The following is a 16,424-nucleotide window of genomic DNA, read 5'->3' as shown; positions in this document are numbered from 1 at the left end:
GGTCTGGGAAGATCCCACATGCCGCAGAGCAACTGGGCCCGTGAGCCACAATTACTGACCCTGCGCATCTGGAGCCTGTGCTCCGCGACAAGAGAGGCCGCAATAGTGAGAGGCCCACGCACCACAATGAAGAGTGGCCTCCACTTGCCACAACTAGAGAAAGCCCTGGCACAGAAACGAAGACCCAACACAGCCATAAATAAATTAATTAATTTAAAAAAATTACCAATGGCATTTTTCACAGAACTAGAACAAAAAATTTCACAATTTGTATGGAAACACGAAAGACCCCGAATAGCCAAAGCAATCCTGAGAAAGAAAAATGGAGCTGGAGGAATCAGGCTCCCTGACTTCACACTATACTACAAAGCTACAGTAATCAAAACAGTATGGTATTGGCACAGAAACAGAAATAGAGATCAATGGAACAGGATAGAAAGCCCAGAAATAAATCCACGCACCTATGGTCAATTAATCTATGACAAAGGAGACAAGAATATACAATGGAGAAAAGACAGTCTCTTCAATAAGCGGTGTTGGGAAAACTGGACAGCTACATGTAAAAGAATGAAATTAGAACATTCTCTAACACCACACACAAAACTAAACTCAAAATTGATCAAAGACCTAAATGTAAGGCTGGACACTATAAAACTCTGAGAAGAAAAGGTAGGCAGAACACTCTCTGACATAAATCGCAGCAATATCTTTTTGGATCCACCTCCTAGAGTAATGAAAATAAAAACAAAAATAAATGAATGGGATCTAATTAAACCTAAAGACTTGTACACAGCAAAGGAAACCATAAACAAAACAAAAGGCCAACCCACAGAATGGGAGAAAATATTTGCAAACGAAGTGACTGACAAGGGGTTAATCTCCAAAATATACAAACAGCTCATGCAGCTCTATGTCAAAAAAAACCAAACAACCCAATCAAAAAATGGGTGTACGACCTAAATAGACATTACTCCAAAGAAGACATACAGATGGCCAAGAGGCATATGAAAAACTGCTCAACGTCACTAATTATTAGAGAAATGCAAATCAAAACTACAGTGAGGTAGCACCTCATACTGGTTAGAATGGGCATCATCAAAAAGTCTACAAACAAGAAATGCTGGAGAGGGTGTGGAGAAAAGGGAACCCTCCTACACTGTTGGTAGGAATGTAAATTGGTACAACCACTATGGAGAACAGTATGGCAGTACCTTAAAAAACAAAAAATAGAAATACCATATGATCCAGCAATCCCACTTCTGGGCATATACCTGAAAAGAACCATAATTCGAAAAATACATGCACCCCATTGTTCATTGAAGCTCTATTTACAACAGCCAAGACATGGAAGCAACCTAAATGTCCATCGACAGAGGAATGGATAAAGAATATGTGGTACAGATGTACAATGGAATAGTACTCAGCCATATAAAAAGAACCAAACTAATGTCATTTGCAGCAACACAGATGGACTTAGAGATTATCATACTAACTGAAGTAAATCAGACAGAGAAAGACAAATATCATATGATACCACTCATATGTGGAATCTAAATTTTTTCTTTTTAAAAAAGTTTTATTGAAGTATAGTTGGTTTACAATGTTGTGTTACTTTCTGCTGTAGAGCACTGTGAATCAGTTATATAAATACATATGTCCACTCTTTTTTAGACACCTTTTCCATGTAGGTCATTACAGAGTATTCAGTAGTTCCCTGTACTATACAGTAGGTCCTTATTAGTTATCTATTTTATATATAGTAGTATGTATATGTGAATCCCAATCTCACAATTTATCTCTCCTCCCTTTTCCTCCCTGGTAACCATAAAATTGTTTTCTACATCTGTAAGTGCAATCTAATTTTTAAAAAATGATGAAAACGAACTTAATTACAAAACAGAAACAGACGCACAGGTATTGAAATCATACCTATGGTTACCAAAGGGGAAACACTGTGGGGGAGGAATAAATCAGGAACTTGGGAGTAACATACAGACACTACTATATATAAAACAGGTAACCAACAAGAACCCACTGTATAGCACAGGGAAGTCTACTCAATATTCTGTAATAATCTATATGGGAAAAAACCTGAAAAAGAATGAATATATGTATAACTGAATCACTTTGCTGTACAGCTGAAACTAACACATTATAAATCAACTATACTCTAATAAATTTTTTTTTAAAAATGGATATTACCTTTACATAAGGGGAGTCATACAATATGTATTCTGGCGTCTGCCTTCTATCATTCAACATCATGTTAGTGAGGTTTATTCATGTTATTATGTATAGCACTAGTTTTCTTCTTCATTGCTATGTGGTACTCTGTTATATGAATATTACACGATGTATTTACGCATACAACTGTTCAGGGACATTTGGATTATTTCCAGTTTGGGGGTGTTATGGATAATGTAGCTATGAAAATTCTTGTCACATGTTTTGGTTCACCTATGTATACATTTCTGCTGAGTATACACTAAGAAGAGGAACTGCTGGATAATAATGTATTATTACATTCAAATTTAGAAGATATTGTCAAACAAGTTTCCTGAGTGGTTGTACCAATCTACAATCACACTAGCTAGATAGGAACATTCCCATTGCTCCACATCCTTACCATTATTTAGTACTGTGAGTCTTTTTTTTTTTTTTTTTGCAGTACGCAGGCCTCTCACTGTTGTGGCCTCTCCTGTTGCGGAGCACAGGCTCCGGACGCACAGGCTCAGTGGCCATGGCTCACGGGCCTAGCCGCTCCGCGGCATGTGGGATCTTCCCGGACGGGGGCACGAACTCGTGTCCCCTGCATCGGAAGGCAGACTCTCAACCACCGCGCCACCAGGGAAGCCCAGTACTATGAGTCTTTTTAATCTTAGGCTTTTGGTAGGTTTGATCTTGATAGCTCATCATGTGAATGTATGTGTTTTTCTAATGAAAAATCATGTCAGAGTTTGACAAAATATCTGTACAAATTGAAAAAAGAGGGGGAAATGAACACATTGCTAGGCAGAGTATTTCAGCCTAGCGAAGATTCAGAAACACACCAACTCATGATATTTTCACCAGTTCTTTCACACTCACGAATGTCAAAACAATGCATAGCTAATACGAAGGTGCCTTCAGGAAGAAGAAAAACAAAACAAAAATAAAAAGAAAGAAAATAAAGAAAACTAGCTTCATGGATTAGTACTTGATATTTATCATTTTGGGGTTTTTTTTGAATTTCAGGTAAAATCTTTTATATTACATCAGTAGCACATAAAGTCCTTGATATTAATGACTGTACATTCTGTACTTAGACATGTCTATGTGAATATATAACGTGCATCAATTAGTTTTTGCAGTGTAACAAACCACCTTAAAATTTAGTGGCTTAAAAAAGCAACAATTTCAGAGTTCACAATTCTGTGTCGGGGCTTTTGGGTTCTTTCAGTTGGTCCCAGCTGAGCACCCTCACACCTCTGCAGTCTACTGGTGATCAATGGCTTCTCACATGTGTGTGATGGTTGTCCAGCTGGTGGCTTGGGTATGGGCATGTGCTTCTCCTCATCCAGCAGGCTAGCCTTGGCTTATTCATGAGGAGGTGGCCATAGGTTTCCAAAGAGCAACAAGGGGGCAAGCGCAGTGTACAAATGCTTTTCAAGCCTCTTGCTAATGATACACTGGCCAAAACAAGTCACACAGGAAGCCAAATGGAGAAATAAGCTCTACCCCTTGATGCAAATTGCAGCTTCACACTGAAATGGCATGGACGAAGGGAGAGGAAGAATTTGTGGCCATTTTTATATTCTATGCTAGCATTTTTCTTAGTTCTTTACATGTTTGCTTTACTGCTTGCTCAAAAATCAAAGATATAGTACCTACTGCTTTCCCCATTTGGTATATAAGGAAACTGAGGTTCAGAAAGGTAAAGCAGTAACATAGTCAATAATCAACAGATAAGGTAGATAGCTAGTGGGAAGCAGCTGCATAGCACAGGGAGATCAGCTCGGTGCTCTGTGACCGCCTGGAGGGGTGGGATAGGGAGGGTGGGAGACGCAAGAGGAAAGAGATATGGGAACATATGTATATGTATAAATGATTCACTTTGTTATAAAGCAGAAACTAACACACCGTTGTAAAGCAATTATACTCCAATAAAGATGTAAAAAAAAAAAAAAGAATTATACGTTACTTTAATGATCCTAAAAATGCTGTGTTCATTTTGACCCCCAAAATGACAAAATAAGTGTTATGATAATAAGTAAAAAAGAATCAAATATTTTTGTCTTTCCAATATCTATACAAGAAGTTGAGAAAATGAAATAAAATAAAAAAAAAAAATCAACAGAGCCGGGATTTAAACTCATGTCTACATGATTTCAAGGTCTCTGTTCTTTCCTACTATTCTACCTTCTGATGGATGGCTAATGTGCCTATGTCTAGCTCCAGAAAAGTTTCCTTTTCCTGCCTCTTCCCTATTTCATCCTCAGTGCCAACCTAAACTCAAGGGCAACCCCCTCCCTCCACTGTAGGTACCTATGAGCCCTCCAACCTTCTACTCACTATAAAAAAGCAGGGATTTTTGACTGATTTTATTTCAACTAAAAGTCATTCACTCGTGCATGCAGCCAACTAACCACTTGCATCTTGAGCCTTTTTCCTCTTGATTGTCTAAGAGCTACTGGTTTATTTATTTATTTTGGGTTGCACTGTGCAGCTCGCAGGATTCCCCCTCGAACCTGTGCCCACTGCCGTGGACGCATGGAGTCCTAACCACTGGACTGCCAGGGAATTCCCCCTCTTGATTGTCTAAGGAGGACTAATCCATGTCAAGAAGGCTGTGACACACTATGAGTGAGTGCTGAGCTGCATCATCCTGATTCCTGAGATTCAGATGGTGAGGCACCTTCACTCTACCACGGAGACAACCAAATGGAAGCACTATCCAGCAACATACTGAGCTTGTGGGGATGCGGGATCTTAGATATTTGCCCCCTTGAAGAACCAGAAGTTCTTTTTATTACCTAATATTAAGCCCATTTCTCACAAGCACCTATCTAAGTGCCAATATTGACATTCTATTAAGGGTATCAGTTGAGTGCCATCTGTCTCATACTGCAATTTGGGGGATTTCTCAAAAGACAAGTTGGCAGATTTCTTCTTATGTAGATTCGGTCCAATGCCACTGAAGGATATTTTTGATGCAAACATTTCTGAGCATAGATATTCCTGATCTTGTCATTTTCGAAAATGCTTTGTGGCCTCAACTGCCACAGCAGTGGCTTTCTAGTAGCCACATTAAAACAAATAAAAAGAAACAGGTGAAATTAATTCTGATGTATTTTATTTGACCTAATGTATCCAAAGTATTGTCACTTCAATATGTAATTAATAGAAAAATCACTAATGAGATATTTTACCTTCTTATCTTTAAGTCTTTGAAACCAGGTGCATATTTTACATTCACAGCTTATCTCAATTTGGATTTTTCATCAGAAATACTTCATCTGTCTTTATGTTTCACAAAATACACAGTTGCGAAAGTAGAGTCACGTTCTAGTTGTTTCAAACTTGTTTTCCAATAACTGAATCAAAGATCAGTTTTTCTAACATATTGTAGTTAAAAATTCAGCCCCTCAGTTGACACATTTCAGGTGCCCAATAGCCACACATGCGGCCCATGGTTACCCCCCGTCACACAACACAAAGGCAGCTGATCACATGGAAAGTGTGTCATTCTTTAGTATACCTCTATCATGGGGAAGCTTTCACTCATCATCACATAGGAGATGAAGGAAGACAAAATGCACCAATGCTTCTAGGACAAAAAGATCTTTCAAGTCATAAGGAACCAGTGGCTAAAAACACCAAGTTGTCAGCTATTTCAAGGCACAGTATCACAACTTGGAAGGGCACAGTGGGGCCAACTGATGTTACTCAGGCTGACTTTAACCACTACATTCGTTTCATTGAAAAACACAAAAGGATGTTTTTCTAAGGCAGGGGAGAAAGCACAGAATTTTAATACTGAATCATGTGCAACTTCATAACTACTGCGCCATGACCATTGATCCTGCAAATATACCTCTAAGTTTGTATTTCCATCAGTAACCACCAGAGATTTTGACCATGGAAGTTACACAGCACAGCCACATCCTCAGTCCTTTAGATAATCTATGCCACTGGGAGGTCAGGGTGAACTCTAGGAGGAGAAAAGTCTTTAAAACTTGACCTTAACCAAACTTACCAACAGCTGAAACCCACTGAAGGCATTCTAGACACACTGATTTCATCACTCTGACATTCCAACTCAAGTATCTTAAATTGGGCATTTCTGCTTATAGAACACAGGATGTAATAATATCAGACTTTCCTGGCTGATGTACTCAGGCTGATCAAATTCCACAATCAACTGCAGAAACCCTCACTTGGACCAACACTCTTAAATTGAGTGTGGCGGGTGAAGGAGGGGGGCCTGAGGAATTCAAGTCATTCACAAGATGTCAGCATGACTCCTCTGCCCACAAAGGGTCATCTTTTCTGGGGCAATTGCATTGTTATCCCACAAGCTGCAGTTGCCATGTTATCTCCGTCACAGGGCAGGGCACACATTCAGGATGTTAGCACAAAAGGCAGAGACGGAAAAGCTGTGTCTGGTGGACTGAAACTGATTCTGATGATGAAAGAAAGAGTGTAGCAAGGCTAGGCCCTTTGGCATAACTGCTAAAAGCATTAACTATTCCACAGCAAGTGACCAAGGGCTGAGGTCACACCTTGACTTTGCAGAACCACTGCAGGGAAAGAAGCTGACTGCGGCTCTAGATGACTCAACTCATCCTTAGCTCCTTTTCAATCCTTCACCCCAACAAGTTGCTCCCAGGTGGTGTTTGCCACTTCAGAGGCAGCTAAACACTTTCGCTAATGACAAACCTTTCCTAAAAGGGTGATAGCATTTGAGGTGAGATAGAATTGTTCAACGTTTAATTCGTGTAACAAAAGGATCTCAATGACATCACATTTTGAGCAAAATTCAAAACAATGTATCTCAAACGTCAAATGTTTCAAAAATCTAATCATTTCAAAGCTGGCAGGTCAGGAGAACTGTTACCGCATTTACTCTGGAGCCGCAAAGCCAGACCCCTTCAGCTCGTAAGCAGAAATAACCCACCTCCTTTTGTTGATATGACACAGACAGCACTGTTGTTAGTATTTATCAGCATGGCTGTGAGCCATTTTGGAGATTCTCTATGCGGTGACTTCAATATTCAGCTACATTAAAATTTAACATCTTTTTAATGTCTTACATTACCTAGTCATTCATTAAAGAGTGTTACCAGTACTACTACTGAGAAATGTACCTGAGACTCGGGGGTTTAGAACTTACGATTACAACACTATGAATTAGGTAGACAGGAAGGCTTCCACGATAAGTCGCACTGGTATTAACAGTAACACTCTGAAACACTGAAGTGATGCTGTGAAAAGGAAAAGAATGATTTTAAAGGTACACCTTTTAAGTTTATGGATATATATATGTAAAAGCAAAACGTCATCCTGTAATTTAGGAAGGATAATGAAAAAAAAAAATGCTGGCATCAGGGATGCATATCCCTGAGCCAACAGGTTGTCTAAGGCCTGAAGCACTTTTTGATGATTTGAAAGGACATAAAGAGAATGGGTGACAAGTGTATATTGAGTCATCTGCTCCTCGAGCACCAGCCTAGGACTTCAATTAAGGACAAAGAGGCATCGGGCAAGTGCATGCGCTGAAGACAGCAGACAGGAGTGAGGACAGGTTGGTCCCTCCAGGGCTTGACAAGACACATCTCGATGCCTTACCATCATCTATCTGCCTCCATGCACCCCTTCTGGGAAAGTACAGCAGGGAGGAGGGGGGACAGGTGGACGTCCTCACACCTGTGATTTAGCAGCCCAGAGGAGGATGCTCTGGCTTTGCCTCACTCCTCCTGGGGCTTCAAGGTGAAGGGCTGTTTCCCCCATCTCTGCCCTTTAAGTTGTCCAGTGAGAGGGGTTGGAGAATCACTAACAGAAACTACGGATGCCTGCAGCAAGTGAATCTGCGATGTGTCCCTACTTCAGACATCTGTCTAGGTGGAAAAGGAGGAAGAAGATATAACAAATGATGGATTACACTGCCAAGGGCAAGAACTGAAAGTGCTGAGATGGACTTGTCTCTGCAATATATACCCCCTGGGGGTTTCCCCCTGCCCCCTGAGGACTTGCTTCTGTTCCACAAGAGACCCAGCATGTGGGTACTGGCTGTCAAGGGTCAAGGTCGACAGCCACTGCCAAACAGAGAAGCAGGAATATGCATTAAGAAAGGGCAATGACTGACAGATGACACCCTTCCTTCCTCCCCAAGGTAAACTGACAGGGAGGAGAAATAAAAGATCCCAACTCCAAGTTCATTATGTAAAAGCCTGGTCTTGACACAGAGGTGAGGTTGGAATTTTAAACTAGATCTTGTTGAGTTGCTTTGGGTTTCTTTAATTTTTAATAAAAAGGAACTGCAGCATTACAGTACCTATCCAAGATGTTATAAAGGGACCTGTCACTCACTGTAAAGACATTCAGCAGGGCACATTTGAGCTTAATAATTGTAGAAAGATAAAACTGTTTCATGTCTATATTCTGGATAATTAATACTGTTCAATAAAACAGTCACATATGTGTTTATTATGTTTAAAGAATATAAAAGAAAAGCCTTGTTCCCACTTACAGATTTATGCATCTAATTTACATAGTGAAAATTCAGGATTCTAAGTATTTCAGATTTGCAAGTGTTTAGGAACATGTACCTGGAATAGAACATGACATCCTCTATCTCATATGATCACCCCGGGCAGAGGGTCCAGCTGCCGGTCACGAGGAGGTTCTCAGGAGATTACTGAAGCTTAAACGTGGTAGTAACTGCCATGTTTAAACTACTTTAAAAAAAAAAAACCCCAAACATCCAATTTACATGTCATTGACATAAATGAGAGATGGAGATACTGGATTCCAAGTCAATCTAATTAGATGGATTTTATCTACAAAGCCATCTGAGAGTTACCATAAATATACAGAATGATACCTGAGTGGTAATCCTGAAAATGTTGCCAAAGCTGACTAACAACTTTGCTCTTCATAGCAAGATTGTACTTGTATTGCTGACAGCAAGAACAGCCATCCATCTGAATTTAGCTCCAAAGAGAAATGATGAATGACAGAGAAATAATCAAGATAAATACTGTGGGGGCTTCCCTGGTGGTGCAGTGGTTGAGAGTCCGCCTGCCAATGTAGGGGACATGGGTCCGTGTCCCGGTCTGGGAAGATCCCACATGCCGCAGAGCGGCTGGGCCCGTGAGCCATGGTCGCTGAGCCTGCGCGTCCGGAGCCCGTGCTCCGCAACGGGAGAGGCCACAACAGTGAGAGGCCCGCGTACCAAAAAAAAAAAAAAAAAAAAAAAAAGATAAATACTGTGTCCAGAGAACAGTAGAATTCAGGAAACCGTAGTGTTAGGTGACACATATTCCAAAGAAAATGGCAGAAAAATACCTAGAGCAGGAACATGGAGACAAATCCACAACGATAAAGCACAACCTTTGGCGTCAAAATAATCTGTGATATATGGTCAAGTCTAGGAGTAACTGCCTATGTCAGTTGTAACAATTCTAAGATCTAAATGGATGTGAACAACTGAACAGATATAATGAAAGGCAACATCCACTAAATGTTTAGAGGAAGGAGAGCTTTGGGATTTGCACAAAGCTTGGTCTCTGATCTGTGCTCTCAGATTACAAAAGATAAGAGCTGCTTTTATTTGCTTTACATATTGTCATGGGTGCTACATTATTTTTGAATGGATAGGAGAAAATTAGAGTGTTAGGTAGAGGATGAAAATATACCAATACACCTCTGACAGCACGGAAGCCTAGTCCAGCTTCAACTATGAAGGTTACACTGGAGTCAAGGTTGTTCTAAGAAGGTACCAGCCATGATCTCGTTCCCAGTGACTCAGTCTCCCCCAGGAAAGCTGCAAACCAGGCAATGGAGCTCCAGTCCTTGTCCCAGAATTCTGGGGGTTTGGAGCCAGTGTTTCTTCCGTTAACTTCTTGCAGGGCCCTAAGCCTTGTACATTTGCTGTCCCTTCCTTGTGTTGAGAACCAGGCAGTTACCTTTCCTAGTTCCTTGAGCACCGCTTCTAATATCCCTCTGTTGCTGCATTAAGAATTCTTACTGCATATTTTCTGGCTCCTGGCACATGTGACATGGTAGGTGGCATTTGACAATGATAAAGAAACTGTGACATTCCTTAGCTAACATAGGATAATATGAGACTCTCAAAAACAAAGATTTACCTCCATAGGTTGAGCTCCCTTTGAGAGAATGTCAAGTAAGTCTGCAGAAGAGATGAAATAGAAGCGCGGAAAAGCCACACGCTTGGTTTCCAGGTACTCAGCAAGAGCTTTTTCACAAAGAGAAAGCCTGCAGGAAGGAATGAAAAATCATTGTAAGCATATCTTGCCCATTCATTTATTAAAACGTCACCAAAACCCAGAGCCTCTCATCTGTCCATTCACCACAAGAAGCTCACCATTTAACACGGAGCCTACCTCCTTCTCTTTGACATCATCGTCTTGTTCATGACTCGTGTACAAGTCATGCCAAGTGGGAGGAGAAACACACACACACCCATCGTTAGTTGAGACTAAATATAGATCAGACTTAAGTTGATGTTACTTATCACTTGTCTGTTTTTTGGAGGGAAGCGTGGACATTTAAAAAAATTTTTTTATTGGAGTAGAGTTGATTTACGATGTTGTTAGTTTCAGGTGTACAGTGAAAACAGAATCAGTTATACATATACATATATCCACTCTTTTTTAGATTCTCTTCCCATATAGGCCATTACACAGTATTGAGTAGAGCTCCCTGTGCTATACAGTATATCCTTATTAGTTATCTATTATATATATAGTAGTATGTATATGTCAGTCCCAATCTCCCAGTTTGTCCCACCCCCCCTTACCCCCTGGTAACCATAAGTTTGTTTTCTACATCTGTGACTACTTCTGTTTCTGCTTTGTAGGTAAGTCCATTTTTACCCTTCTTTTAATGACGCTTCTCATCAGCAGGAGAGAAGACCAGATTTGGCATCCCTCGCCCTGAGCACAAAATGCTTTACTTCACACGTAATTGGTTTAAGGTCTTCCTTTTCCCACTGAATGTCTACAAAACACAAGCACCTTCAACTCTCTCTGGTTTTCAGAAGAGTCATAAGATCCAGAATCATTTCCACATTATTTTCTTAGCAGAGCAGAGATGACCCAGAGGCAGAGCCCCCCAAACCCTCAAAGATTACTGACTAAGAAATAATCAACTTCTGCAGAAATCCACACTTTTAAAATTATGGCCAACTTTCTCTCTAAAAAACTTCCAGATTATGAAATAATTGTATGTGATATATATTTTTATCTAGAGGGCTCCTCTGCCTTGCAATGAAAAGTGGTCACAATTCCACACAAAGCTCTTTTTTTAGTGGCTGATCTGCCCATTTTTAATCAAAAGCCAGAAAATTCTTATGACCACTAGCTGTTGTATAATTTTATATGAAAATTACAAATGCCCTTTAGGACAAGGATTTCAAAAATACTAACATGCTGTCTAAGGATAATTTCTAGTATAATTAAACTATATACAAAATAAAGGACTTAAAATGAGTGCAATCCCAGTTCCTAGCATACAGTAGCTGCTTAATAAATATTTGCAGGATACTTTGATAAAAGAATTGATTAAACAACCATGCTGATTCTCTTGATAATAGGATATTCTAATTTTACTATAATGATATTCCTTTTTGGAAAACAGAAATATATTTGGATCTGTTTACGTTAACTCACAAAATGTATGTACCACCTAATATGTATAAGGCAACTAGATAACTATAAGCAAAATTATAAAATAATTTAGTAGAAGTTGTTCGTACAATAACTTGGTGTTAAATCCTATTACATATTCAAAAGAAATCTCAGAAGTATAACAAATTGATCACTTTGTAGTTTTATTCTTACCTGTACTGTAAATCTTTAAGTTCTTCAAAAAGGTTAGGTCTGCATGTTGCTTCTAAAACATTTTTTATTTTAGCTGTCCTGAACATTAACTCCTGAGTGAAAGTAAAACATGGAGCCATTGATATTAGAAATTAGTTTTCTAAATTTTTCATCCATTTAGGGAATTAAAAAGTGAAGAACAATCAAACTACGGGAAAGCAAGATAAATGAGATTTCTAACACCATGTCTGTTCTGCTTTTAAACTTTTAGATGAACATCAAAAACAAAGTGTAATCACATAGTTTTTATCAATATAAATTCTATAGGCATTACCACCACTCTGGGTCCAGGCAGAATTTCTCTCTTCTAAACCAAACGCACAAAAAAATAGAGAGACAGAGAACCAGAATCTTAAAGAATATACACTCACATTGGAAAATGAGATGAATATGAAACAATCTACCCACTCTTTCCTCCTTAAAAGTTAAATAAAATAGAATTCCTCTAGTGTTCTGCTTTAGCTAGTAAGACGATAATAATTCATCCCCATTTCTAGATAAAAAGTAAAGCCATTATTCTCTGCTTAAAGTCTCTCAAATCATTTATTATATGTACATCTCCATGTGTTCTCTGTGGCTCTTATGAAACAAACCAGTAATTGATAGTACAACTTTGTTACTGGTTTCCCCTCCTCGGTCTCTTACTTCATGAAGATGAGTCTGTCTCCCAGGCCTTACTGTTGGTGTAGGCCTCTGGGAAACATGTGGCCTGCTGCCTGGTTTTGTACGGCCTGAAGCTAAGAGTGGTCTTTACATTTTTAACTAGTTGAAAAAAATCTAAAGAAGCATAATACTTCGTGACAGATGAAAATAATATGGAATTCAATTTCTGGTGTCTATAAAGTTTTACTGGTACACAGCCACACCCATCTGTCTATGTAGTGTCTATGTTTTCTTTCACAGGACAATGGCAGCCCTGCTGAGTTGTGACAGAGACCACATACAACCACAAAGCCTAAACTATGGACTATCTGACCCTTCACAGGCAAGTTTCCTGACCTTGTCTCCTGAAATTCAAATACACACATATATTTTTCATAAATACAGTACCCCAAATCATGTTTCTTTACAAGATTTTTATATTGTTTGGACAAAGCTGTTAGGGTAGAAAACAGCCTTTCTTCCACGAACCTTAAATTCAGCATCTACTCTGCCGAATCTCTGAGCATCTTTCACAAGCTGAATTCGAATATCTTCTGAATAAACAAAGATGCTTTCTAGGTGAGACCAAGTGCGCTGTACTTCCATCCAAGTAAAGATGACCGAATCTGCTGTGTTTAATTTGTTTTGCCAGCTTATGACTTGCTCAATGAAATATTCCACATACTTGCTTTGAAGCAGAGTCTGTAACTGAACCTAAAAGGAAGGCAAAGAATTTCAAATACCATCTAAATTGGTAGTCTGTAAGCATCAAGAGGGAGCACACTTCTGTTTATTGCTGGATTCCTAGGACCTAGCACACGATACATGCAACAGGCATTCAGTAAGTATTTGCTAAGTGAGTGAATTAATGGCATTAAATATTACATAATAACATGTTTTTTCCAAAAGGAAAAAGACAAATATAAGCAACGACATGTAATGAGTCTTCTAGAAGAAGGCCACATGTCTCTTTGAAGGCAGGAAAAAATATTGTGCACCAGGGTGCAGCTTTAGGAATTAAACTTTATTTTTTCATCCTCTCTCACTCTTCTTGGGGTCTCTGCCTATGAATCATCCTAAGGTTATGGGTCTTCTTTTTCAATATTGAAAATACGAAACAAACTTCCTTCCAGTTTGCTAAGACCTCAAGCTCCTGTTTTCCTCCTCTTTGAGTTTACTACCAAACTTGGCAGCCTTCCTAACACCAAGCCTTGCTTTAAGGTCGTGCAGTTCAGCGAGCACTTCCCATCATTCTCTGACACTGAAATTCCAGGATGTCACTGAGAACAGCTCCTTTTCATCCTCCTCCATCTCTAAGTGTTTAATACATTTGACTATTCTTCCCCCCCCAGCTTTATTGAAATATTATTGACATACAGCATTGTGTAAGTGTAAAGTGTACAATGTGATGATCTGATACGTGTATATACTGTGAAATGGTTACCACAGTAAATTTACACCTCCACAACCCACGTAACTGCTGTGTGTGTGTGTGTGTGTGTTTGTGTGTGTGCACGTGTGTTGATAACATTTAAGATCTACTCTCTTAACAACTTTCAAGTATATAATATACTATTGTTAACTGCAGTCACCATGTTGTACATTAGATGCCCAGAACTTATTCATCTTATACCCAGAGGTCCGGACCGTTTGACCAATACCTCCACACTTCCCCAAAGCCCCAGAAACTGGTAACCGCCATAATACTCTGTATAAGGTCAGCTTTTTTAGATTCCCCATACAAGCAAGAATATTCAGTACTTGCTTCCTCTGAGTGAACTACCTCACTTGGCATAATACTCTCGAAATCCACCCACATCATCACAAACGGCAGGATTTCCTTCTTTTTATGGCAGAATGATGATATTCCACTGTATATACACCACATTTTCTTTATCCATTCATATGTCAATGGACGCTTAGGTTGTTTCCATGACAGTCGACTCTCCTTTGTAGGAGAAACTTATCCTGTGATTGCTGATGATACTATACAGTCTTCTTTTTCTACGATTTCTCTGGCCACTCTCTCTCTCTCTGCCTCCTTTATGTCTCCTGCTCTTGTTCACTACACGCAGCCTTTCCCAAAGCTCTATTCTCAGCTGGATTACCTTCTTTACGTCTCATTATCTAGCTCATCAATTCTCAAGACACCAAAAATGACCTCCCAAACTACAGTTCTAGACTGAACCTCTGCACCGAGCTCTGGGTCAGACTTTCCACCTTTACATCAATGTCCCTCACTTTAAATACACCAAAAATAATAGAACATCATCTCTTCAGAGCAGGTTCTTTCCTAAGTGCCCCATGTCTAATAATAATAACACTACTGTTATTATTTCCTCTGAATAGTTTGTCTCTTTCATCTTTCTTATGTCTCATGTCCAAAGAGATGCTAACTCATAACCTTAGAATTCAAGACCACATAGGCTGCGCTCTGGGCTGTCCCTCCAACCTTATTTTTTATTACTCCTATCAAGAAAATCTATATTCTAAGGAAACCAAACTCTTTAAATTACCTCTGAATGGCAGGTACTTTCTGACATTCCAAGATGCCACTAACATTCTCCCCTTTGCTATAACACCCCTTTCTGATCACCATTTTTTGTTGAATACCAGCCCATCCTTCAAGGTTCAGCACAAGTACCACCACCTTACAAGACCCTTTGGAACCTTGTCTCTGTCTCCCTACTCAAGTGCAAGTTCCTTGAGAACAAGTGTTCATACTTTTTGAGCCCAAATGATACTATGCCTGGAGCCTGGTACAAGCAGATGCCCAATGAATGAAGAAAGAAATGTTGAGTATTGGAACTTGGGAAAAATCTAAAATCGTAATTTAAAATGAAAAAATCTGTAATAAAAATATACATCTTACTTGGTTGTGCTCTAGAGTTTCAAACAATTGTTCATCAAACTTCAGTAATAGAATGCCCGTCCGAGAGTGAACTTCATAAGAGAACTCCATGGTTGCCCAGGTCTGGCTGATTTCAGTAACAACCTAGACGTAAACAGTATTTAGTTGTGTGCACAAAAGTTTAATTTAGGACCGATACTTAGGCTATCATCTGGAATTTTAAAAATTGTTTTTACAATTAAAAAAAAAACAACACAGAGGGACATCAAATATCACTGGCCTCAATTTTTTTTCCTCCAAATAATTCACGGTGATGAGGTTTAGAGAATGAATTCCACCACACAAAAGGAACAAGCGTCACACCAATATCAAATTTTTTTTACTGGATCTGAGCTTTATATCCTTCACTGAAACACAATGCCAGAGCAGGAGGGGATTTAAAAGGTTATCTTAAAAGTCTGATAGACATTCAAGACTCAGAATCCGAGAGAGGGGGAAGATGGCTGAAGAGTAAGACGCAGAGATCACCTTCCTCTCCACAGATACACCAGAAATACATCTACACGTGGAACAACTCCTACAGAACACCTACTGAACGCTGGCAGAAGACCTCAGACCTCCCAAAAGGCAAGAAACTCCCCCACGTACCTGGGTAGGGCAAAAAAAAAAAGAATAAACAGAGACAAAAGAATAGGGACAGGACCTGCACCAGTGGGAGGGAGCTGTGAAGGACGAAAGGTGTCCACACACTAGGAAGCCCCTTTGCAGGCGGAAACTGCGGGTGGCGGAGTGGGGAAGCTTCGGAGCCGCAGAGGAGAGCGCAGCAACAG

At 39.6% G+C, this 16,424-nt stretch overlaps 1 protein-coding gene across 1 annotated transcript in view; it reads right to left on the bottom strand.

The window, feature by feature from the left end:
- DNAH11 (dynein axonemal heavy chain 11) overlaps positions 1–16,424 on the bottom strand; it is a 335,983-nt gene that overhangs the window by 220,715 nt on the left and 98,844 nt on the right. The window contains exons 25-28 of the mRNA XM_089917707.1: positions 15,616–15,738; positions 13,233–13,457; positions 12,063–12,154; positions 10,350–10,476 (exon numbers count right to left, since the gene is read on the bottom strand). Coding sequence (XP_089773833.1) covers positions 10,350–10,476; positions 12,063–12,154; positions 13,233–13,457; positions 15,616–15,738 — 567 coding nt within the window. The remainder of the gene's footprint in view (positions 1–10,349; positions 10,477–12,062; positions 12,155–13,232; positions 13,458–15,615; positions 15,739–16,424) is intronic.

Source organism: Delphinapterus leucas, chromosome 9 (assembly GCF_059928025.1).
Source record: "Delphinapterus leucas isolate spDelLeu-1000000601 "Yukka" chromosome 9, BTC_Dleu_Yukka2, whole genome shotgun sequence".
NCBI lineage: Eukaryota > Metazoa > Chordata > Mammalia > Artiodactyla > Monodontidae > Delphinapterus > Delphinapterus leucas.
The sequence above is the reverse complement of the archived record's forward strand: the minus strand, read 5'-3'. Positions and strand labels throughout refer to the sequence as shown.